Source organism: Sphaerodactylus townsendi, linkage group LG01 (assembly GCF_021028975.2).
Source record: "Sphaerodactylus townsendi isolate TG3544 linkage group LG01, MPM_Stown_v2.3, whole genome shotgun sequence".
Taxonomy (NCBI): Eukaryota; Metazoa; Chordata; class Lepidosauria; order Squamata; family Sphaerodactylidae; genus Sphaerodactylus; species Sphaerodactylus townsendi.
This window is the reverse complement of record NC_059425.1, coordinates 154,009,476-154,032,903: the sequence shown is the minus strand read 5'-3', so window position 1 is coordinate 154,032,903 and position 23,428 is coordinate 154,009,476. Positions and strand designations below refer to the sequence as shown.

At 41.0% G+C, this 23,428-nt stretch overlaps 1 protein-coding gene across 3 annotated transcripts in view; it reads right to left on the bottom strand.

Moving 5' to 3' along the window:
• The window catches only part of ERICH1 (glutamate rich 1), a 91,474-nt gene that overhangs the window by 53,105 nt on the left and 14,941 nt on the right, over positions 1–23,428 (bottom strand). The window contains exons 2-3 of one of the 3 annotated variants that reach the window (XM_048497729.1): positions 8,600–8,749; positions 2,473–2,610 (exon numbers count right to left, since the gene is read on the bottom strand). In XM_048497729.1, coding sequence (XP_048353686.1) covers positions 2,473–2,610; positions 8,600–8,749 — 288 coding nt within the window. The remainder of the gene's footprint in view (positions 1–2,472; positions 2,611–8,599; positions 8,750–23,428) is intronic. The other 2 variants (XM_048497738.1, XM_048497746.1) reach the window with 2 other exon arrangements.

Below are 23,428 nucleotides of genomic sequence, written 5' to 3'. Positions count from 1 at the left end.
GATGCAGCATAAACTTGTTTGGAATGAAATATTGATTGTGGGGGAACCAGAAGTCTGCAGATGCAGGTGCCTCCAAATTCAATGGAGGCACCTCCAAAATAAAACTTTGTGTGCATGTGTGCGCATGCACGCACATGCAGTCCTCAGGAAAGGAACATGAAAGGAACATGCTGAAGCACACCAGTCTAGACCCACTTCCAGTATAAGAATGGCTGTATAATTAAGAAATGAGTCTGAAGAGAATGAATAAGTATATATGTAAATAATTATCAACACTGTATAATGAAGTTTACTCACTATATTAATATATTCTGCATTCACTATAAAATGTCAGGTGGGGGGGGGGGGGACAGTGTTCCCCAGAGCAGTCCTCATATCAGGCCTTTCACACAGAAATCATCCCCTACAAGTGAAAATCCTAAACAAAAAAAATCCTGAACACACAGAAATCATCCCCTACAAGTGAAAATCCTACACAAAAAAGAAGGGATTGTTTGAGTCTGTATGATTCACCGATTCCAATTAAGCACACTAAACTCTTGAGAAGAAAAGATGAACAGAAGACCAGCACCAAACCAGCAAATAACTCTATTACCCTAACAAAAAGAGATGACTACAGTCAAAAGTACAAAACAGCTGTAACTGCAACTGTGCCATGGCAATTTATATATAACAATCCAATAAAGCCATTCATGTTTGTAAAATCTTGTGTTACGTTTAAACTGAACATCCCATTGAAGCTACTGTGTTCCTCCTATGTGGCTAGTCTAGAACCAAATAATTCAGTGGCAGGAGACAGGTGAAGAATTGCCCCGAAAGGACCAAAAAATGTGGTGGAATAAATGGGAAAAGAGATTTGGAAGGGAGTTCCTGACCAGGTGAGGTTGTTGCGGGAAATATCAGCTAGCAGGCAGATTACCTGGGGGAAAAAAAGATGGAGAAGCTAAAATACAAGAGAATAGAGGTTAGATATGGGGAAAAGAGCAGACAGGAACAGGAGAAAATGTACTTTGCCTGTCTAGATGGTGATTTACTCTAGTGATTTTGTAATGCTCGGATGTGGTCTAGGAACAAAACCAATGACCAGATTTACTTGGGGTCCAATGGAGAAGTCCTACTTTTTGCCAAATTCCTTGCTGAGTGTCATGATCCATACCCTGGGTACTTACCAGGATACAGAGGACTCTGATGCAGAACCTGACAACACTGTGCAGCCAAAGTTAGCTGCTCCTGAGGAAGACCAGGCAGCAAAGCCAACTCCCAGTCCTTCCCTGCCTGATGACATGCCGGTGGAGGATCCTGCAGACCCTCCTAGGGAACCCAGTAATAAGTCAGCTGTACACAGGAGGCAGAAGTAGAGGCAGCTGCTGCAGAGGGAAAAGGTGCTCATATTGCAGCAAGATATGGGAAGACAGAAGTGTCTGCATCTGATAAGGATTAACTCCTTGCAGAGCCCTCCTGTGAAACAGAGGTAGCTACCATACCCTACAGTTTTAAGAGCCATACAGGCAACCTGTAGGACTCACACCCAAACAAAACATCAAACCAAAGTTCAGTATCACATACTGCAATCTACAGGTGGCTTGACAATCCATTCATTATCAGCCTTACAGATTTGGAACTATGAACAGATTTACAGTAAGCATTATTGTTTGTACCATTACATGCACACATACAGGGAACTGGGCATTTAAAAAGCTCCACAATGTCAAGATCTCCCTGTTAGTGCACCAGAAAGGAGGATATGCTAGGCAAACTTCATGTTGACATTCTAGGTATTGTGGTGTTGTGGGGTTTCCAGGCTGTATGGCCGTATTCCAGTAGCATTTTCTCCTGACGTTTCACCTGCATCTACGGCTGGCATCTTCAGAGGATCCTCTGAAGATGCAGGCAAAACATCAGGAGAAAATGCTACTGGAACATGGCCATACAGCCTGGAAACCCCACAACATCCCAGTGATTCCGGCCGTGAAAGCCTTCAACAATACATTCTAGGTATTATTGTACAGTCAGAGAACAAGCAGTCTTTCATTCGTATCTGCATGAAAACATTATTTTCAAGAAACATTAGTTTTACTAAAAGAATGAGCAATTTGACAGATAACACTATCGTGTGAGGTACAGCCACAGCCAAACATGACAGAGTAGAGGCATAGCTCCAAGAGGGCAGGGGTGTGTGTGTGATGCATTGGGCGTGTGCCGCTGCATGAGCATGGCAAGGGTGTTCCAGGGATGTGGCGGGGTGTTCTGGGGCGGGACAGAGGCATTCCGGGGGCAGAGGACGCACCAGTGCACTGGGCGCTTTCCCCCCTTGCTATGCCTCTGTGGCAGAGGTTTGGTGAAATCTTAGCACTGCAGCTGTACAGCAGCTCAGTGTTGTAACTTGATGCAGTTCTCCAAATAACCCACCCACTTCAAATTAACAGATCAAAACAATGGCTTCTGAGAAAATCCTGAGGTGCAATATCTCACCTGAAGTATCGTAGTCATTGTCATCATTACTCTCAGAGTTCTCATAATCCACCTTGCTGTCAGGATCCGGTACATAGTCTTCGGGAGGAGGAGTCACTGAGTACATTTTTCTTGGAGGTAAAATCATTTTCTGTTTGTCTAGAAGACAGCAAGAAACCACTAAAGTAACCATGTCTTCCTTAAGAAACTAAATGACATGCTACGCTGGTGATCTCCCAATGTATTTTAAAAAAAATTAATATTAGAAGCAGCTGAGTGGAAGTTGATTTGAACTGCAATCACAATGCAGAGCGCGTGTGTGCGTTTTAAGTGTCGTCAAGTCACTTCTGCCCTATGGTGATGCTATGAATTAATGGCTTCCAAAATATGCTATCGTTAGTAGGCTTTCTCAGGTCCTACAGACTGAAAGTTATGGCTTCCTTTACAGTTAATCCATCTCATGCTGGTTCTTCCTGTTTTTCTACAATACTTTTTACCCAATAAAATATTGCCCTTCCCCAACAGTTTATGGGCCTGGTCTGGATCTGCCACAGAACACATAAGTAGAGCTCTAAGCTGTACAGTTTAGTTGACCAGTTATTCCCTTTGCTGAAAATTTCAGTGAAGGCTATGAAATGGTCCCAAGAGAGGGGAAACAATGCTGAGTAAACAAAAGCCTTACGTTTCAAGGTATTTAACTGTGTTGAATATTAATAAATTTTCATTTCATAAATTATAAAGGAATTAGAGTTTTCCAGTTATATCAATGCTATTGCATCTATTGGCTAAACTGACTAGACGGGAGGGAAGGTTTTCTTGAGCAACAACATTGAATATTCTGTTCGTTTTGCCCCAACTTATTCACAAATAAAAAGGCTAAGGGACTTTTATTTAAATTTTAAAAAGATTCAGTAAAGGGGGACTTGAATATCCCTGAGAGGGCCAGGCCTGTACAGACTCCCTTGTAGCTGCGACTGGTACACATTAACACATCACCTGTTATACAAATGAAACCACTGCACCAAACTTTGTCCACGTTATTGATGTCCTCCAGTTACAAAGCATACCAGAAGTAAAAGCAAAACTTATCCTCCACAATTTTCCAGACAGAGAAGAATCAGGTTCTAAGGCTTCTATAGGATATCTGGATTAAAACAGTCTTTGCAAAGCTAATGCACAAGGAAAAGAAATAGCAACTGCCTAGTTTTGTTTTTAAAGCAATCTCAAGGTCTCCTTGCATAGACAAAGTTAGTGATTTGGAAGAAGGATACACCCTGACATTTGATAAAGCAGACCCTGCCGCAAGGGAGATGGGTGCCACAATAACTTTGTTAGCCTGTAAGGTGCCACAAGAGTCTCTCATTTAGGTTGTAGGATATTCATTCAGAGCTGATTCTCTGGCATTTTCCAACCTTCACTTCTAAAGAAACCAATACAGCATTTCTGTAGTTGCTAATCTATCAATAAATACACAACTATGCTAAAACAGTCAAGAGCTGCTTCTGTCAAAAGGAGAACATGAACTCCAGTCTAGCAAGATGAAAATACTGTGGGAACACTTTTGAAAAATTATCAACCATAAACACTGCTATGATGTGTGGCATAAATTAGTAAATTAGTAAAAACAGTATAAATTAGTAAAAACAGCAGTCTCCTTATAATTGTCTTGTGGAGTAGAAGGGAAAAACACATGCAAAACACAGCTTGTGTAATCAATTACATTACACCTCTAGAAAGTGTGGTAAGAGCCTTTACAGAATTTGACCATGCTTGCCAAAGTGAACTGATAGCTTTATGGAGAAGATTTTGAAATCTGTAGCTATTAAGAAATGTAACAACTCAAGAAATGTCTATTTACAAAATAATTCTTTTGAACAAGAATTCACTCAGGTCATCTGCCTGTCAGCCTTCTCAGCACACAAAGGAGGTTACACACACACACATATGACAAACCGCCTTCTCAGAACACACACAAAATATATATTTTACACACACACACACACACACAAAACAAGCCACAACTTTCTTCCTACTTTGATCCAGAATAGTTTAAAACACTATTTAAAATTCTTCCCTTCAGAGGTTAACCAAGAAGGGGGAATTCAATAAAATGCAAACTGATTAATCATGCAATCTGAAAACACAGACATAAGCCAAAATTAAGTGAAACTATTCAATAACTTCATTTCCCTAAATTCATGCTAAACATCTCAAACTGCCAGGACTTGGGACTGATTTCTCCTACCACTGCTGATTAATAATGAAATGTTAATCAAATGCTAGAACTAATAAGAACCAAATGAGAAATTTTGCAAAGGGAGCTAAAATCTATCAGGGTAGTATGGTATACTCTTAAAAATGTGTAAGTCTTAGACACACTTACATCTCCAGAATACATTCTCATTCAAAAACAAAACACAGCTTGCAAAGAAGAAAACTCTGCTCAAGTCTTAGTGCAGCTTCTCTCAAGTTCTGGCAGGTAAGGGTTACTATTTCTGAATTGAGACTGGAGGGTCACCTCCCTTTTATCCATCTGCAATAGTAAGATGATCACATGATCCACCCTATTTGCTTCTGTGCTCATTGATCAGGAATGGCTTTCCTAGGGGCAGGTAGTTCTGTTGGGTGTCTGCATCAAAAACAACTGAATTGCTCATGATGCAAAGCATGGCACCTCCCAAACAGGAGCAGACCAGAAAGAAAAGGCCAAAGATGAGCAGTAAATCACACAGAAAGGCAGAAGGCAGCTTTCTGTGGATGAAATTATTGCGCTGGAAGGATTTGAACATTCATTTGTTTCTCATGGCACAGGACATTTACCCTGAACCATACTGGGGCAAATATTTGGTTTCTGCTCCTTTAAAACCAACTGCACTCAGGGAATAGACATTTTCTTTTTAGAAAAACTGTTTCTAGCTCTCGTGGTGGTGGTAAAGAATTTAAATACACGGAAGAAAGCTTCTGAAAGGCTTGCAAATAAATTGTTTTTGTTCTTTTAGGAAATGATTTTAAGCTGTTGGCTACACTTGGCTATAGAATATGCTTACACTTACAGATGGTTGCTTGGATCCTCCAATTCAATTAAGTAAGGCTTACATGCTGTTATCTGAACTGCTTTACAGGACAATTAATCAAAAGCCAAACAGGATGATTTACTTCACAGTTTTTCTAATGTTTTTGAATCTTCAGAATGTGGAAAACAATACTATTTTATCTGGCTTATCCTAGGACCCTTAAAACGTGGCAAAATCTTTGTAAATCTAATGTAGAAAAAGATGAAATGTTATTCTAGGTCTCCAGAAAAGATCACTAAAAGGCCTACCCGTCATTAAAAGTTAACAATACTCAATTGATTCAAATGAAGGAAGCATGGCCTCAGAACATTACTCATAACTATCATATTGAAAGTTATATCATGTTAACAGAATCAACCAACAGAATACAAATTTGTGGCAGGAAGGCATTTAAAATGTCATATTCTGCTCTGCAATGTAATAATTACAGTCTACTGCTCTCCCTTTCCGCAGTAATTAACTGCTAAAAGGAATTGTTTAATCAGACTGCAAAGTTGTTTATTCCATTATTGCACTGCCAAAGGTTCTCTTATGAATATGTATAGACAGTTTTTGCCTTCCATGAGAATGTGTCATTGATACTCAATCCTTAGATTCAGAGCAAGTTTTGAACAGTTCTAAGCAGGGGTGTTTGTGTGTTAAGTACGATCAAGTCACTTGCAAGTTATGGCAGCTCTATGAATTTAAACTTCCAAAATACTCTATTGTTAACTGCCATGCTCAGGACTCACAAACTGAGGACCCTGGCTTCCTTGATTGAGTCAATCCATCTCATGTTGGGACTTCCTCTTTGCCAGCTGTCTTCAACTTTTCCTAGCTTTATTATCTTTTCCGGTAACACTTGTCCTTTTAGAATGTGATCAAAGTATGATACTTTAGCCATTTTAAGCTTCTAAAGAGGGGTCAGGCTCCTTAGGTTTGACCTAGAATTTGATCTAGAATATACTCATTTGTCTTTTTAGAAATTTACTGTATTTATAAAACTCTTCCAACACCACATTTCAAAAAGAACCAACTTTCTTCCTATCAGCTTGTCTAACTTTCAAATCCATACATAGTCCTGGGGAATGCAATAGCATGAATAGCATGAATCTCAATCACCAGCAGCACATTCTTCTACTTAGGAATCTTTTCTAGATGCCTCATAGTTGCTTCTCCCAGTCTCAGTCCCATTTTGATTTCTTGGTTACACTCTCCCTTTTGGTTGATAACGAAGCCAAGGAATAGAACATTTTTAACCATTTCAATTTCTTTGCCAATTTTAAAGTGATGTAATTCCTCAGTAGACATTACTTTTTTACAAAGCAACCTTCTAGTGATGAAATATGAAGCATTATCTAGTATTAAGACAAAAGTATTGCTGAAATTGTGAAAAATTGTGACATCATTTCAAAACAATCAAAGGGAGTTAAGGAAAAGTCTCTAGACTGAATCCAAGTTAAAATTGGAAGTTACTGCAATATCTAATTACTGGATCCAATAATAAAGATGTCACCTGAGGGGGGAGAAACCCAGCCATCCTAAGATTTCCATTTTCTAGTAATTCTAAATGATAGGACATCTTATAATAAGTTACAGTTCTTTCAAGCTGGAAATAGAACTTGGGAATACTGACATACAATATAAGGAAGAAAATAATATTTCTACCAGAATATAATATGCCTACAGCTATATGAAATACATATATTTTACAGTTTCTGAGAAATTATACCAAATCTGCATTTGCTAAAATAATGTGGGATGTAGAAGATTTGAAGGAAAGAACTGGTGGTAGTCTGGGGGAGAGGGATAGTCAGTTCCTCCCTCACCCAAGGACCTTGGCTGTGTCTTGATAGTACTTCATCTCCCTCCCCCCTCCCATGAGATATGTATGTGCCTAGGATCATAACATCATATGACCATATATATATGGTCAAGCAGATTGATCTTTTCCATCTAGAACAAGCTGATGTTTGGAAAGGGCATAACATAATTGCATAGTTTTGAAGCTTTAACTGAGAAATATTTTTTTTTAAAAAACCCTTAAAATGTCAGCTCTTTATAGTGTTTGTAGACCCTCCAAGAGAATTATATTGTAATCTTACTGTTAGAGTCAGAGTGGATACCCATGGACAATTCATGGATTCAATTTCCCTTGTGCAAGGGGTTAAACAAGGTAGAAGACCTTGCCCATTATTTTTTCTATTGTCTATCATATGTCAGTGTTCAGTGTAGACTGAGCAAAGTTATTTCACATTCTTTGGAGTCAGATGAGAATCAAATCTGTTTTCTTTTGACAAATGCAAACCCAGGAATTACATATAGGGCTGCCTCTTTTATGCATTTATCAAATTAAAGAAAAGGTTTGTGCTTGCCAACTCTCAAAAATAGATGTCAGTCATGTTTTTGTCTATGGAATTCACCATTGTGTTTTATCTTATTGTGCATTTTATTTTACTGCATCTCTTTAATTGATCTGGTTTTATGTTATTCTGGTAAAACCTGGGGCTATAACACTCAATAAATATTACTTACTTGCAACTGAATGGGACTAAAAAAGAAGCTTACTTTCCTCTTAGAAGTTACTGTGTTCGTTAAAGTATGGTTGTACTAGATGAAAAGTGGGAATGACTTATCAACCCGTGCCGGCCCATGTTTCTCAGATAAACTTTAAAAAAAGAAATAATTGGGTGTCATGAATTTCTCAGTGTCTATCAATTTGATCATCAAGGGTTATATACTGCATAATGTAATTGACAGGTTGTTTTCTTTCTTTTTTTTTGAAGTGCTGCATTAATCAGCAGTGTTTTGTTTGTTTTGCAATTAGGAAGATGATGGCTGAATGTCAGCAGAAAAAGCTTTTTCTTTGTTTGAACTACTTCCTACCGGTTTATTTGCTTGGATCCTCCAATCCAATTTCAAGTGTCCTGAAAATCTGTGTCTTATTGTCCAAGTATACCTGGTTTATCATTCTCTAGAAGAATACATCTGAATACAAAGCACTTTTGCTTCAGGCAATAGCATTATTAGGAATATTAATCCAGAAAGCTTTACTGTCCAAGTCAGAGGCTCCTTCAATCTGCAGGCATTATTACCTGGCAAACACGGATATCCTTCTGATGCTTTGGTAGACCCTGCTTGTTCTGTCACTGGACATTGCAGAACGCTTCTTTCTTCTGTGTTTGAAATGGCCACACCAGGAGGAGAGGCAGGGAACAGCTTCTCCAGTACTTTTCTTCGGAATTCTAAAAGCGATAATCAATAAGTCAACGAATTTAGGCATTATGGCTGATTATTTAAAGACTTCATTTTTGCAATCTTACAAGAAAAGCCACTTGGTGATGTTTTCATTCATGGATTGTGTTCACTGGTGATGGATATGGTAACGGCTGATCAAGTAATAATTGGTTGTACAGAAACAAATAAAAAGCAAACTATTTCCCTGCTGAAATGTAAATAAAAGAGCTCTGCTACTTGACCCACACGCAAAGACTTTTTAAAGTGAACAACCATATACATGACAAGTAATTCCAAGGAAAAGTAGGTGCTGCGGCAGTCCGTGCAATGAGCACAAATTGCCATCACATACCCCTCTGTAGTTACAATTTTTCCTTAAAAAATCTCCAAGAAAATGAGCTGCCCCCCGCAAAACATCCATTAATGTCAACATGGTACGCTATAAAAGAAAAATGATTAAATTAATATTTTACTAATATACAAACATTCAGTTATACATTATTAATATCTGTGTATGGCAATATATGGTAACCAATACCATAATACTTTATCTCAACAATTACATAAAGATCAAAATTGGATAAATTCTTCAACAATATCCTCTTACCTAATTTTGGATCTTTACATGTTGAAATATGGTAATGGTTACAATATATTGCAGCAATGCAGATGTGTATTTCAGTTGTTAAATATGCATGTACAACTGAATGTCTGAATATTAATACGATAGTGATTTAATAATCCTTTTATATTGTTGTAGGGCACAGTTTGATTATTGTTATTGTATTTTCATGTGATTACTTTGCCACCCTGGGGTTTAATATATTAGTATCAAAGAAAAATTGCCTACTTTTTCTCAGAAAATGCTATTAACATTAAAACCTATCACTCCGTTGTATCTCATTAAAAAAACATAAGATTTGGAAAATGCGCCTTTGATATTTACACATCTGAGATAACTAAAAAAACCAGCTACTACCTTTCTTGAGTTGGAGCTATTTTCTGCCAAAGCAAGTGAAGATTATACAACTAGGAAGACAATATTCCCACAGAAACCTGTGTCCTGAAGAGAATGTTTCCAACTGTGCAACCAAGGAAGGCTGGCCCTAATTAGGACACTACAAACTTCTTTTTTGTTGTTGTAACGTTAACCTTCTGTTTATATTAATTTAGACTAGGGTGTGCACCGATTTTTAAACGGGTATTTTTCAGGTTTGGGTTTATTGAAGCTGAAAAACTCCAAATGCCAATCTGGTTAAATGTGGGTTTTCTCCCCACCTTTTTAAAGAAAAGTCAAATTATTTCAGCTCCTTGAAACCTTATGGGAACTTTTTTCAAGTTTTGGAGAGGAAAGGGTTATTTTTCAAGGTAGATGCACCAAATAGCAGTGTAGGTTCAGGTGACTCTCATTGGAATAACCCTCCAAATGTGGTAAAGATTGGGGTCCAATTACATACCCTCCCCCAAAGTTGGTGTCTCTATCTTCCATTGGAAGCAGCTGAAAACTCCAGTTGAAGAGGGTGTGCATCCACTTTGGGGGCGGCATAAAATTGGATCTCCACCCACTCAATCTTCAACAAACTTGGGAACTTTTCTACATTGCAAATGTGGTGCCTTGACCTTGAAAAACAGACCATTCCTCCCCCCACCCCCAGCCATTAAGCTATAATGAGCCAATGTAACACCCAATCATCTGTGGGGGGGAAAGCTTCCATCAATTTACTTTCACAGGAGAAACTGTTTTGCTCCAATTGTATTCTATTATAGATAGGGGGGGGGGTTCTGGGGGAATTGTTTTTTTCAAGGTAAAGGCATTAAACTTGCAGTACAGCTGCAGGTGATTCTCCTTGGAGGAACCCCAAAGTTTGGTGATGTTAGGGTACGGAAGTCCAATTCTATGGGCACCCAAATGGAGGAAAACAGGGAGCCCATAGAATTGGACCGCCCTACCCAAACAGCAACAAACTTGGGGTGTTTCTCTAAGGAGAGTCACATGCAGCTATGCTGCAAATTTGGTGGCTCTACCTGGAAAAACTGGACTGGCTAAAGTACCACCTGTTTTGGTGTTCTTGTGTTGTACCTGTGCTATACTGACTTTGGTTCTGGTGGACTCTGATATGATGGCACGTGGCTCAGCTGGATGGGCTCAGGTATGGTTCTGTTGTGCTAATGTTGGCTCTTGGGATGGGAGGCATTGACCTGTGGTTGCCCACAGGCATGCCTTTTTTTCTTTTCCCCTGGAAAAAAAGGCGGGGTTTTCCTCCATTGGAAACAATGGGAGGATGGAGGCCTGGGCAGGTAACTGTTTTGCCCCAACTGCATTCTATTGTAGATTGTTGGGGATGGGGGGGGGGCAGAGGCATAGCAAGGGGGAAAAGCGCCAGGTGCACCTGTGTGTCCTCCGCCCTGCCCCGGAACGCCCCCACCATGCCCCCTTGGAGCCTCTGTGAGGGTGTGTGTGTCTTTTTAATGTAGAGGCACCAAATTTGTAGTTTAGCTGCTGGTGACCCTCAGAAAAGTTTGATGAAGTTGCGGGGGGGGGGGGAGTGTCCAAGTACATGAGTACCCAGTTTGAGTGCTCATAGAACTGCCCCCCAACCACTTTTCACCAAACTTGGGAGATTTTCTGAGGAGAGTCACCAGCAGCTACGCTGCAAATATGGTGCCTCTACCTTGAAAAACAGCTCCCTACAACCTCATCTACAATAGGATGCAACTGGAGCAACACAGTCACCCCTATGAAAGTTAAGTTCAGGAGTCCTTTTTCCCATAGATACTTAGATGTTACAATAGCCCATTATAGCCAGAGAATTCAGGAGATGCTCTGGAGGGCTGCTTCACTTCTACAAATCTGAAGAGCAAACCATTAATTTTGAACATCCACCCCATAATATGGGTGGGTATTTCCCCCCCTTTTTAAGGGCTGTAGGAACTGGGTTGTAGGAACAGTCAAAAAGTCTTTTTTTTCTGTGCTCTGCTAAAAAAGATGATATGCTGGAGGCAGGACAGGAGATTTCAGCTCAGGCTTACCCAAATGTGCTTAGAAGACGTTGTCAAATTAGAGATTGGCAGAGAGGGACAATGGCAGGGGCCCTTGGGACCCAGCAATTTGAGGACATCCAGGCCATTCAAGTATGGTGGCAATGGAGGAGAAAGGGGCTACTCGTGAGCGATGAGAGCACTCAGGAGAGACGAACCCAGCTGCAGATTAAGACCTGTTTACTACAGCAGCAGCAACAGCCGCTGCCTCCTTCAGACCCCCTAGGTTGGCAGCTGGGGTCAGTGGCAGAGTCCCTTGACTGGCACCCTATAGAATACCTTCAAGCAGGAGCCCTCGGCAGCGACTCCTGGAAGACATCCAGGTTTCCATATGGTGGCGAAGGAGGAGGCGGAGGCTATTCATGAGTGGTGAGTGCACTCAGACAGAGTGAGCCTGACTGCAAATTAAGACCTGGTTACAGCAGCAGCCTCATTCGACGCCCCCCAGGTGGCAGCGGGGGTCAGTGGCAGAGTCCCTTGACTGGCACCCTATAGGAAAGCTACTAGAGTCTACTGCTGAACAAGAACTACGTGGCAGCTGCAGAACTCTTGGCTATTTGTTGTCAAGAAAGGGGTTAACCTATATAAATGTCCAATCAATGGAATAGAGTTACTTTAGAGTAGTTAGTCAGATGGGAGTTTTCCCTTGGTTAATGTATATTGTTTAGAGTTAGTGGTGAAATTGTATATTGTAGGTTGATAGTGTTAGTACTAGATTTGGATTTTGTATTAGGCTTAGCTTTGTAAGGTTAGGAGGGTAGGTTAGTGTTAGTGGCTAGGCTGGGTTATTATATTTCTTTTGTATCAGTGCTATTGTTAACCTGTTAAGTGTGGAGGAAATTATTTTGGAGGAAGGAAGCCATCTGTAAGTGTTTCTGGTATTTGATTTTTGTGTTTTCGGTTTCAAATTTATAGAGTTGTTTGTATTCTATCATATTTGAATGATGTTTAATTGTTTCATATATTTTGCTATTTTGTATGTTATATTGCTTGATACTGTAATTCCTATATTTGGATTTATAGTTGTTGATGTTTGCTATTCTATATTGTTATTGCTTTTTGCTGTTGCTCTTTTTGTTTGCCGCCCTGAGTCCTTCTGGGGAGGGCGGGATATAAATTAAATATGAAATGAAATCCTAATTTAGACGATGGTGATTGCTGCTCAGTTCTTTTTGAAATGAATGAATGAAGCCTGGGAGGAATTTTAACGCCTTGCAGGTCTTGTGTGTGTGTATACTCCTCATCAATATTGCGTACTGGCATCTTTGGGTGGGTAATCTCCCAAGTCCTTAGGGGGGAACTGGTAGAAACGGGAGCAACATATTTTGTGTGTGTGAGGAAAGGATTAGAGAGAGAAAGATAGGCAGTCACAGAGACAGCAGACAGATGCTATATATATATATATATACTCATGTCTAGTGTAACCTTTCTGAAATAAAAAAAAAACCCTGAAAGCCAGTGGTGTGAAAGGAGTAGAGTTAGGCCCTTTCCCCACTTACCTTTGCTGCCCTTTGCTGCACACTACTCTCAACACGCGGACATCTCTCTGGCATCGTGCCAATTCATGCCCCTAACGGCCCCGCTCTGTCTGTGGGGGGTCATCAAAAGCCATTTTACTGAGGAGTTGCCAGGGATGCTGCTTGGCAGCTGAGGGGCTGGACAGCGGTAGTGTCGGGAGGCTGGCGCTTCGTTCGTGCAGCCCCTGTAGTGGGGAGTGCTGGGGGACCCCGCGCTACTTGAGGAGAGTAGCGCGGGGCTTAAGGTAAGTGGGGAAAGGACCTTAGGGAGACAGATTGAAACCCTACTCAGCCATGAAGTTTTATGGGTGATCCCGAGCCAGTGATTGTCTCTTAGCCCAACCTACTCACAATATTGTTATGAGGATAAAACAGAGAACCATATTTCAAGGAAATTCAGCATAAAATGAATTAAATAGACAGAAGCCTGACAGTAAAAACTTTGAACAGTGAAAAGGTACAAAGAACTCTCAGTGCCTCTTAAGACAGAAGCTATTCTGTATCTCACTTTTCTACTGCATTATCAGTTACCACTTGCTGCGGCAGTATAAATTGATACTAGTAATTTCTATGCATTGAATGTAATTATCCCTTTTAAAAAAGTCAAAATGTATGCTCTTAAAGAGAACACCTGGATTTTTTTGCCACTTCAACTCTTTTTGTTTCTGCTGTTCAAAGCAGTTACTGAACAAAACACTCTTTCATTATAACACCATTCCTGTTCATGCAGGAATTTCACAGCTATCAGAAGGGGGCTCCAAGAACATTATCTAGTCTTTACTCCCATTTTAAAGTTTTTGAACATGAGAAGAACAGATGTTCCGTAAGGGTACCATACTCTAAATCCTCAACAAAATAATTATAATATTGCCTAGGGACTAAAAATGTATCATAGAATTTTTTTAAAAAAAAAAAAATCTCGAATACAATTTTGCCTAAGCAGAAAATGCAATTTTCTTCCTTTCACATCATGAACAATACTCAAAGAAATCTAACTCAAGGAACACTATTCACACAGAATTTGCAATCTCATATAAACTGTTTAAGCACTGAAACACGTTTCAGGCAGGAGATGGCGGAGAATCTTTGCCTTTAAAATGACTGATCTAGATTTGCAAAGGACAGTTAGTTGTCTATGGTAAATTTCAGTGTAAAAAAGAGATATAACGTTGAGAGGAAGCAAGAGTGGGAAAAGGCGAGAGAAACTGATTACTATTACTTCATTGAAGAATGCAGTCATGGACATGACAAAATTTACACAAACAGGAGGAGGAGGAGGAGGAGGAGGAGGAGAGTTGGATTTATATGCCCCCTTTCTCTCCTATAGGAGACTCAATGGGGCTTACAAACTCCCAAGGTCATCCAGTTGGTGTGTTTTGGAGTGAACAGGCTAACCTGACTTCCCCAGATAAGCCTCCACAGCTCAGGCAGCAGAGCAGGGAATCAAACCCAGTTCCTCCAGATTAGAATACACCTGCTCTTAACCACTATGCCACTGCTGTTCCCGAGAGAAGGTGCAAAGTCTTAGAACCACTGCTGTAAAGGTTAGGGGGCATCCTTTGTGCCCCAAAAGACCACAACATATTTGAAAGGCAAATGGGGCCACCAGGTCATCTGCAGAGAGAGGTTTTTAAAAGGTCAAGACATTCAAGACATTTTAAAAGAAAACAACTTGCTTGTCCTGTGGTTATCTGTAGCAATTTCGGGTACATACAGAGAGATAGGTATTAAATTTTACTAGGATTCCACAATTTTGCAAAATTCTTTGTTGCTCACTCCAGACAAATTACAAGTTACTTATTTTTTAAAATGTAACTTTCGTTCTGATTACTATGTTTTGATGAATAAAAACTTCTGTGTTTCTTGACATATTTTTCACTACAACACCAAAATATAATGCTACTCTTTGAAGTGAAACTGCAGTACCGCCTGATACCCCAGCTTAGGCTATATCCAGAATCGGTTCGCAAACAATGTGACATGATCATAGGAGGTGCAGGAAGCGTGAAGAGAAAATTAGCCCCCTGTTTTGCATTTTCACTAAAACCAATTACATAGTGCATTAAATTGTAGACTAAGTGAAGAACGTAGCAACATCTGCTTGCCCCTCTCCTCTCACTATTAAAAATGCTTTAGCTAAAGAGAGAAAAATTAGGAACAGCCTTTTCAGTGCTCAATACTTCACGCTTTGCTCATTTGAAGTACTTCATTGATTTCAGCTGACCTTCACTTTATAAGAAAAAAAATGCAGGAAGAAAAAATAATAATAGACAACCACTCAACTATGGCTCAAACCATGTGGAAACTGTTACAGGCATTCAATTCACCCCATGATTGGAGCCTGGAGACGAACAACTCTTCACACAGTAACAATGACACCACAGCAGGTTCTCATATATGTCCATTCGAATTGCAGGTAAGAAAATGCAGCCTCACTCTCTGTCATTTAGAAATAAAACCGTTCGTGTTACTGTCAGATGATCTCATTTGCTTCAGATAAGAGCCAAGTTATAATAGTTCATCCCTTCTGGCATAGTAACATCTATCCCAACTTCAGCGGTATACTGAATAAAAGATAGAAAGTAGCTTGAGAGAAGCAGAGTCTAATCTGTATAACACAGTCACCCAGGAGGGACGCAGAACTCCACAAAGTGGCCAATGGATAAGATGCAGAGGCAGCCGATGCCTTCTCCTTCAACTAGACAACATTCAGCACTGTACCAATGATTCCTAGACCATGTATGGGATGTGCACGAGACATTTCAAAGTCAAGAATCTAAATACAGGCAGCTATCACTGCTGTTGTACCTTAGAGAGTTTTCCTGGCCTAGGCAGAACAGATGTTTTCCTGGCTCACAGAAGAAGAATGTTTGTACTCCTAAAAACAAGAGTCACAATGGGTTTGACCAAGGGTATGCCAACTCCAGCATCTTCTCACAGTCAGAGGCTGTAGGACAATTAAAGCAAGAGCCCTCTTACATAGCTTAATCTCAGTAACTGGAATTCAAAGACACAATGGCACTTATATGTGAGGACGTGTATGCCCTCACCAGCCAAACAGATTATTGGTTCATGGGGCCCAATCTATTCGTTTTTGGATATACAATACCTTTGTTCTTTAAGCCTAAAAACCAAATAGAAAAACTGATATGGGCCATCATTATTTTCTGGTAGGAAAGAGACTCAGACAACCCTTGGTGCAGCAGGGCTGAAGCACCTGGGTACCCCTGCAAAGCAGATTATTTCCTACAGCAGTTCATGTCCAGTGTCTTCTGCAAAACAAGAACATCTTTCCAAACAGCTAATTCTGTTTGAGGGAAAGACAAGAGCCAATGTAAATTGTAGTCAGCTAGATGTACCACATTCAGTGATGTAGGTATATATTTTATGGGTGGGTTTGGGGGGGATCAGGGGGTGGGGCAGGGCTACACTTCCCCAAGCTCTGCCTCCTAGCTGGGGACGGCAGTCTTTTCTGCCCCTACTCCTCCCTCCGGCTGGGCTCCCAGCCAGCAGCCATCCCATCCTCAGAGAGCTGCTTTTATAAGCACTGAGGCTGGGGGGGTGGGGCTTGGGGAGGCATGGCCCACCCCATGAGCCCTGTTGTTATAGGAAGAAATCATGAATCAATATGTCTCAAGTAGATGGCCCAGGGAATGGTCTGAAAGCATATAATCTACCAACCTTGCTGATGATGAGCAAGTCTCCTGGGAATCCTGTTGAGTCCTGCCCTAAGTTCTATTATGGAAGAAATCCTGGCTAAAAATGTAATGAATGGAAAATGACAGAAAAAACAAGGAATCTTCAAATAAAATTTTTGTTGTATATATGTTAAGTGCCGTCAAGTTTGCCTCTGACTTATGGTGATCCTATAAATTAATGATCTCCAAAATGTTCTACCCTTAGCAGTCTTCTAAAAATGGACATGGAATAGTTTTGAAAATGATAGCAATAACTACACTTGCCCTGTGCTTAGTATCTTGAAAAGTACAAGTTGCCGCATGAAGAAGTAAACAGTATGAATGCAAAGTAAAACATATGTAGAACCTCACCTGATTATTTCTCATCAGCAGCATCCATCAGTGGCTGCAAACCTATCCCAGAGTTTCACCTGTGGAAGTTTCAGAAAGAACTTGGGGGACCATCACAATCCTAAAATATGCCCACTTCAGGGCTCTCCCTTTGGAGTCAAGCCCCAATAAACAGTTTAGGGGGGTGGGGAATCTTTTGTTCTTTAGTGATTAAGTGTTTTACAGGAGCTCTTGCAGAGGAATGGGAAAATATATTCTACAATTCATGTTGAACAACGACGTAGCCAGAGTACCAAATCATTTTAAAACTACTGAATATTTACAGTGTTGATTAGTTTGGTACTTGACACCTCACAAATTAGGCGGCAAGAGAACAAAACATCTGCTAGTCGACGTAACTACTTGGTCCCAAATACACACCTGGGAGCAGGTTTGGACTTCTGTTCATTAAGCAGCAAAGAACCATGAACCTCCTTTTGACTGGTACATTCCCTGAGAGCATGCTGCTGGGAAGAAGCTAGAAATGTACACTGGGTATGAATTTGCAAGCACGGCAGGAAGCAAAATGCCAACAAAGACTACAGTCTTGGGCATTCTGAATGCAGATCTTCACACACACACACACACACACACACCCCGAGGAACACAGAGCTGAAAAAGAATAGATGAATAAAACTGAATTTCAGTATGACCAAATCAGCCTTCTATTCTCCCAGCTGATAATATGAATGTAACCACAGTCTAGTAAAGCTAGGAATAAAAATAATCAGCTGTTAGCTTCAGAATTGCCCATCTCCACGCTGATAACAAAAATGGAAATGGAAGAACTACTAACCATATTCAGTTGAAAGTAAAAAAAATAGACTTGCAAGATAGAAAATGAAATATGCTACAATATGTTGGATGTTGAAAGATAACCCTTTTGCCTGTTATCATCACTACATCAGTCACAATCTTTTGTACTCAGTGGCAAGGTTTGGGGCAGGTTACAAATCTTAGTCCTATTAATGTTAGGAGAACCCAATGCCCCACTATTGCCTTTATTGCATGTACACATCCTAAAGATTTCCAAGATAACTAGTGTATGTGGAAGACAGGAAGCATTCATAACAAGAGACACAGCTGGAACAATCACTTTTTTGGGTTTCCAAGATATCTGCAGTGGCTTATTGCCCACGGGGACAGCCTGGGCACAACCCGGGGGGAGGGTGCAAAATTTCCCCACCTCCTCCTCCCCTGACCGACCTGGCTCAGAAGAGTAGGCCGACTGCCAGGAGCTGGCTTGCTACCGCAGCGCTTGTTGAAGCCACCTCTTTCCCTCCCCAAGTGCTCGGGGTGGGGCTCAGGAGTGCTGCCAGTCTGATATTTGAAAAAGGAACAAAGGGTGTGCTAAAAGATGGCAGGGAGATTGCAGAGAAGCTGAATGAATTCTTTGCATCTGTCTTCACCCAAGAGGAGGTGAGGAACATTCCTGCACCTGAACCAAGCTTCTTAGGAGGCAAATCCGAGGAACTAGCAAAGATAGTGGTAGACAAGGAAGAAGTTCTGGCAGCCATTGATAAACTAAATGTTACCAAATCCCCTGGCCCAGATTGCATTCACCCAAGAGTTCTTAAAGAGCTCAAGCATGAAATTGCTGATCTTCTCACTTTAATAATACAGCAAACTTATCCCTGGGAAATCCAGGCTTCCATCCCACAAGAGAGACTGGAGAGGAATGGCCAATGTCACACCAATCCTTAAGAAAGCATCTAGCGGCGACCCCGGAAATTACAGGCCACTCAGCTTGACATCTGTTTCCTAAGTAGTAAATTAGTAGAATCTATCATTAAAGATAAAAATTATAAAACATGCTAGAAAAGCAAGACCTGCTGAGAAAGAGTCAGCATGGCTTTTGCAGAGGCAAATCCCTGTCTTTACAAACTTACTAGGAGTTCTTTGAGGGTGTAAACAAGGAGGCATGTGGACAGAGGGTGAACCGGTTGGACATTGTGCCTACTTGGATTTCCAAAAAAGGCTTTTTTACAAGAGTTTCCCTCCTACCAAGAGACTGTTGGTAGAAAAACTCAGCAAATGAAAGGGAGGAATAAGAGGGGAAGTCTTCCCTTTGGATTAAAAGTACTGGTTGAGAAACAGGAAACAAAGAGTGGGTGTAAAATGGGAAGATTCTCACAATGGAGAGATGTCGGTGAGTGGTGTTCCCCACAAGGATCCGTTTTGGGACCAGTGCTGCTTTAACCTATTCATAAATGACCTTGGAAGTAATGGGAGTGGAAGGTGGCGTGGTGGCCAAGTTTGCAGATGATACCAAATTATGTAGGGTGGGTGGGAGAACCACAAAAGGGATTGCGAAGAGCTCCAAAGCCGGACCTTGATAAATTAGGGTGGAGTGGGCTCCAGAAATGGCAAATGCAGTTCCAATGTAGCAAAATGTAGAGTGATGCACATAGGGGCAAAAATCCAAACTTCACATACACATCGCATTCATACTTGAGGGGTCCAGTGCTATCAGTCACAGACCAGGAAAGGGATTTAGAAGCGTCTTAGTGGGATAGTCGTTCCATGTGGGAATGTCAAACTCAATGCATGGCAGCTGTAAAAAGGCAAAGCTCTATGCTGGGGATCATTAGGAAAAGGAATTGATAATAAAACTGCAAAAGATTGTCATGCCCTTATATAAAGCAAGGTGAATGCTAGGCAGCACTTTGGAGTACTTGTGTCCAGTTCCTGGTTTGCCGCATCTCAAAAGGGATATTGAGGAGATAGAAAAAAGTGCAGAGAAGGGCAACCTTAAGGATGATTGAGGGACTGGAGCACCTTCCCTATGAGGGAGAGGCTGCAGCGTTTTGGGACCCCTCTTTAGTTTGGAGAGGAGGCGGCTGAGGGGGGATATGATTGAAGTCTACAAAATTATGCATGGGGTAGAAAATGTTGACAGAGAGAAATTTTTCTCTCTTTCTCACAATACTAGAACCAGGGGGCATTCATTGAAAATGAGGGGGGAAGAATTAGGACTAATAAAAGGAAACACTTCTTCACGCCACGTGTGATTGGTGTTTGGAATATGCTGCCACAGGAGGTGGTGATGGCCACTAACCTGGATAGCTTTAAAAGGGGCTTGGACAGATTTATGGAGGAGAATCTTGATCCTCCTTGATCTGAGATTGCAAATGCCTTAACAGACCAGGTGATCGGGAGCAACAGCCCCAGAAGGCCATTGCGTTCACATCCTGCTTGTGAGCTCCCAAAGGCACCTGGTGGGCCACTGCGAGTAGCAGAGAGCTGGACTAGATGGACTTTGGTCTGATCCAGCTGGCTTGTTCTTATGTTCTTATGATATGCCCTGCCTCGAGCCCCTGCAGGGATAGAGCAGGACAGCAGTATAAATAAATAAATAATGCCTCAGCCTAAATCTCCTGCTCTCTCAATGTTACTCTCTCAAAGTTACTCCCACTCACGTTCAAATTTGGCATGATCATGCACTCAGTAAACCAAAGTCAACTCAACAATAGCAGAAAGCTTCATTGTAACTGTCGGCTGCTGTCATTTGTTCTGTTGTCATTTGTTCTTTTGTCAACTCTCTCATCTTCCAAGTTAAATAACTGAGCAGAGACAACAAATACAGCCTTTGGTATTTATTGCTTGGTATTCAATTTTTCCCTTCTATCCCCCCTCCTCCACACACCCCAGTCTCCTTCAATACCACATCATGATTGCACCCCATCTTATCTTCATAAACTCAAGACAGCTAACAAAACAGCAAAAGCTCCAAGGGCAAAACATTGTAAGTATTCAAGTTAAAGCCAACACACAAAAACAGTTAAACACCAATACAAACATTTAAAAAATATTTTCTGGAATACGACAGTCTTCCTAAATGCCTTCCAAATGTAGCATGTGACAGTGCTGGCCACACATAAACCTAAATCAGGGGTCTTCAAACTATGCTCCTCCAGATGTTCATAGACTACAATTCCCATGAGCCCTACCACTTGGCCATGCTGGCAGGGGCTGATGGGAATTGTAGTCCATGAACATCTGGAGGGTCATAGTTTGAAGACCCTTGACCTAAACTGATATGCTATTCCACGGGGATGGACCTACCACAGAGAATATCCATGATTTAACTGTTGCTAAATGAACCATCCAAGAGATGGTCCAACTGTTGCTAAATGGACCAAGAGAAGACTGATTCTTTCTTGACTTCTTCCAAGGAAGTCCACTTTGTCTGTGCTTTCTCTTGGTTCCTCTATCTGGACTCAACTTTCTGTAACACCTTAGGCTTAATGCTCTTTATACACCTTAGACTTTTATACTCCTTATACACCTTAGACGTCAGAGATATTGCAGCCAGCTCCACTGGCACCTTAGATGAACAGGACCACTGCTGGGTAAAGAAAAGAAGACTGTCTCTAGGGGACTTCTTAAAAGGACAGGATCCAATTAAAGTTCCCTCCCTTAGAACACTATACAAGAGGAACTAAACCCATACTAACTATTGGGACAACTGATACTTAGGCCCTTTCTGCACATGCAGAATAATGCACTTCCAATCCACTTTCAATGCACTTTGCAGCTGGATTTTACTGTGCGGAATAGCAAAATCCACTTGCAAACAATTGTGAAAGCAGATTAAAAGTGCATTATTCTGCATGTGCGGAAGGGGCCTTAGTAAGAAAATAGTAAGAGCTTCTCTGGGGGCATGACATTTGTAGATCAATGACAGCTAAGCACTCTGACTTCCCAACTAGCATCACCTCAGTATTGTTTGGACTGAGATTCAGTTTGTTCACCGTCAGTCACTTGACCACCACTTCAAGGTACTGAAGCAGGAGCTTCAAAGCTATTTGCCAGTTAGATATTACCGTGTTTCCCCGAATATAAGACAGTGTCTTATATTAATTTTTGCTCCCAAAGATGCACTATGTCTTATTTTCAGGGGATGTCTTATTTTTCTGTGTTCTGTTCGTCGGGCATGCTTCCAAACAAAAACTTTGCTATGTCTTATTTTCAGGGGATGCCTTATATTTCGCACTTCAGCAAAACCTCTGCTATGTCTTATTTTTAGGGGATGTCTTATATTCGGGGAAACAGGGTACAATATAAATCTGAATATCTCATGTATATTGGTGACAACCCATTCCAAAACTCTTCATTATCTCAGCCAGAGGTTTTTACTTACAGATAAAAGCGCACTGGGGATAAAAATGGATCCATGGAGCATACTTTTTGACAGGTCCAAAGAAGCTGATTCTGTCTGTTTTCTGTTTGCTTCCTGCCAGCCAGGAACAAGTCGAGCCAATGCAGGTTTCTTTTTTTACTTCAAACATTGACTGTAGTTGATTCCCAAAATATCATAGTCAACTGCATCAAATGCAGTTGACAAGACTAGCAGTATAAAAATTGATAGATTGCACGTATCCAACCGGAAGTGGAGATTATGCACCATGGCCAAGTACTATTTCAAGCCTGAAGCTAGAATAAAATGGGTGAAGGGCACACGTCTCATCCAGAAATGCCTGTATTTGCTCCGCTACAACCTGTTCAGTGACCTTCGCCAGAAAGGGAAGATTGGATCCAGGCTAGCAATTGCTAACATTCCTCTTATCTAAAGAATATTTCTAAAGAAGAGGTTTAATCACAGCCTTCTTCATCTGTAAAAGAAACCTCCTTTGAAGAAGAGGTATATCTGTATCACTTTCTCTTGGCATGATTTTAACAGCCAGGATAGACAAGGATCCAATTTGTGAGAAGTGGCTTTCATAACCCCAAGTACTCTATCAACATCCTACAGGGAAAACACATTAAGCCATCCACAGAACTCTGACAAAAAGTTGCAAACAAGGCTCCCAGCGCAAGAGACTATCTCAGTAAAAAATCAAGAAAAGTTGAGCAAATATCCAAATCAGGATCAACAGTGTTAGGCTTAGATAACACCAGGCCCTGAACTGTCCTAAATTATTTCACTGGTTGCAACACTGCCAGCACAATGGTAGCACACAATGAAGCCTTATCTGCCACCATTGATGCCACTTCACAAAATGGGCCTGGACTCTGACTGGGCAGGAGTTTTTGGCAACAGTGTTCTCCCATCTACCCATCC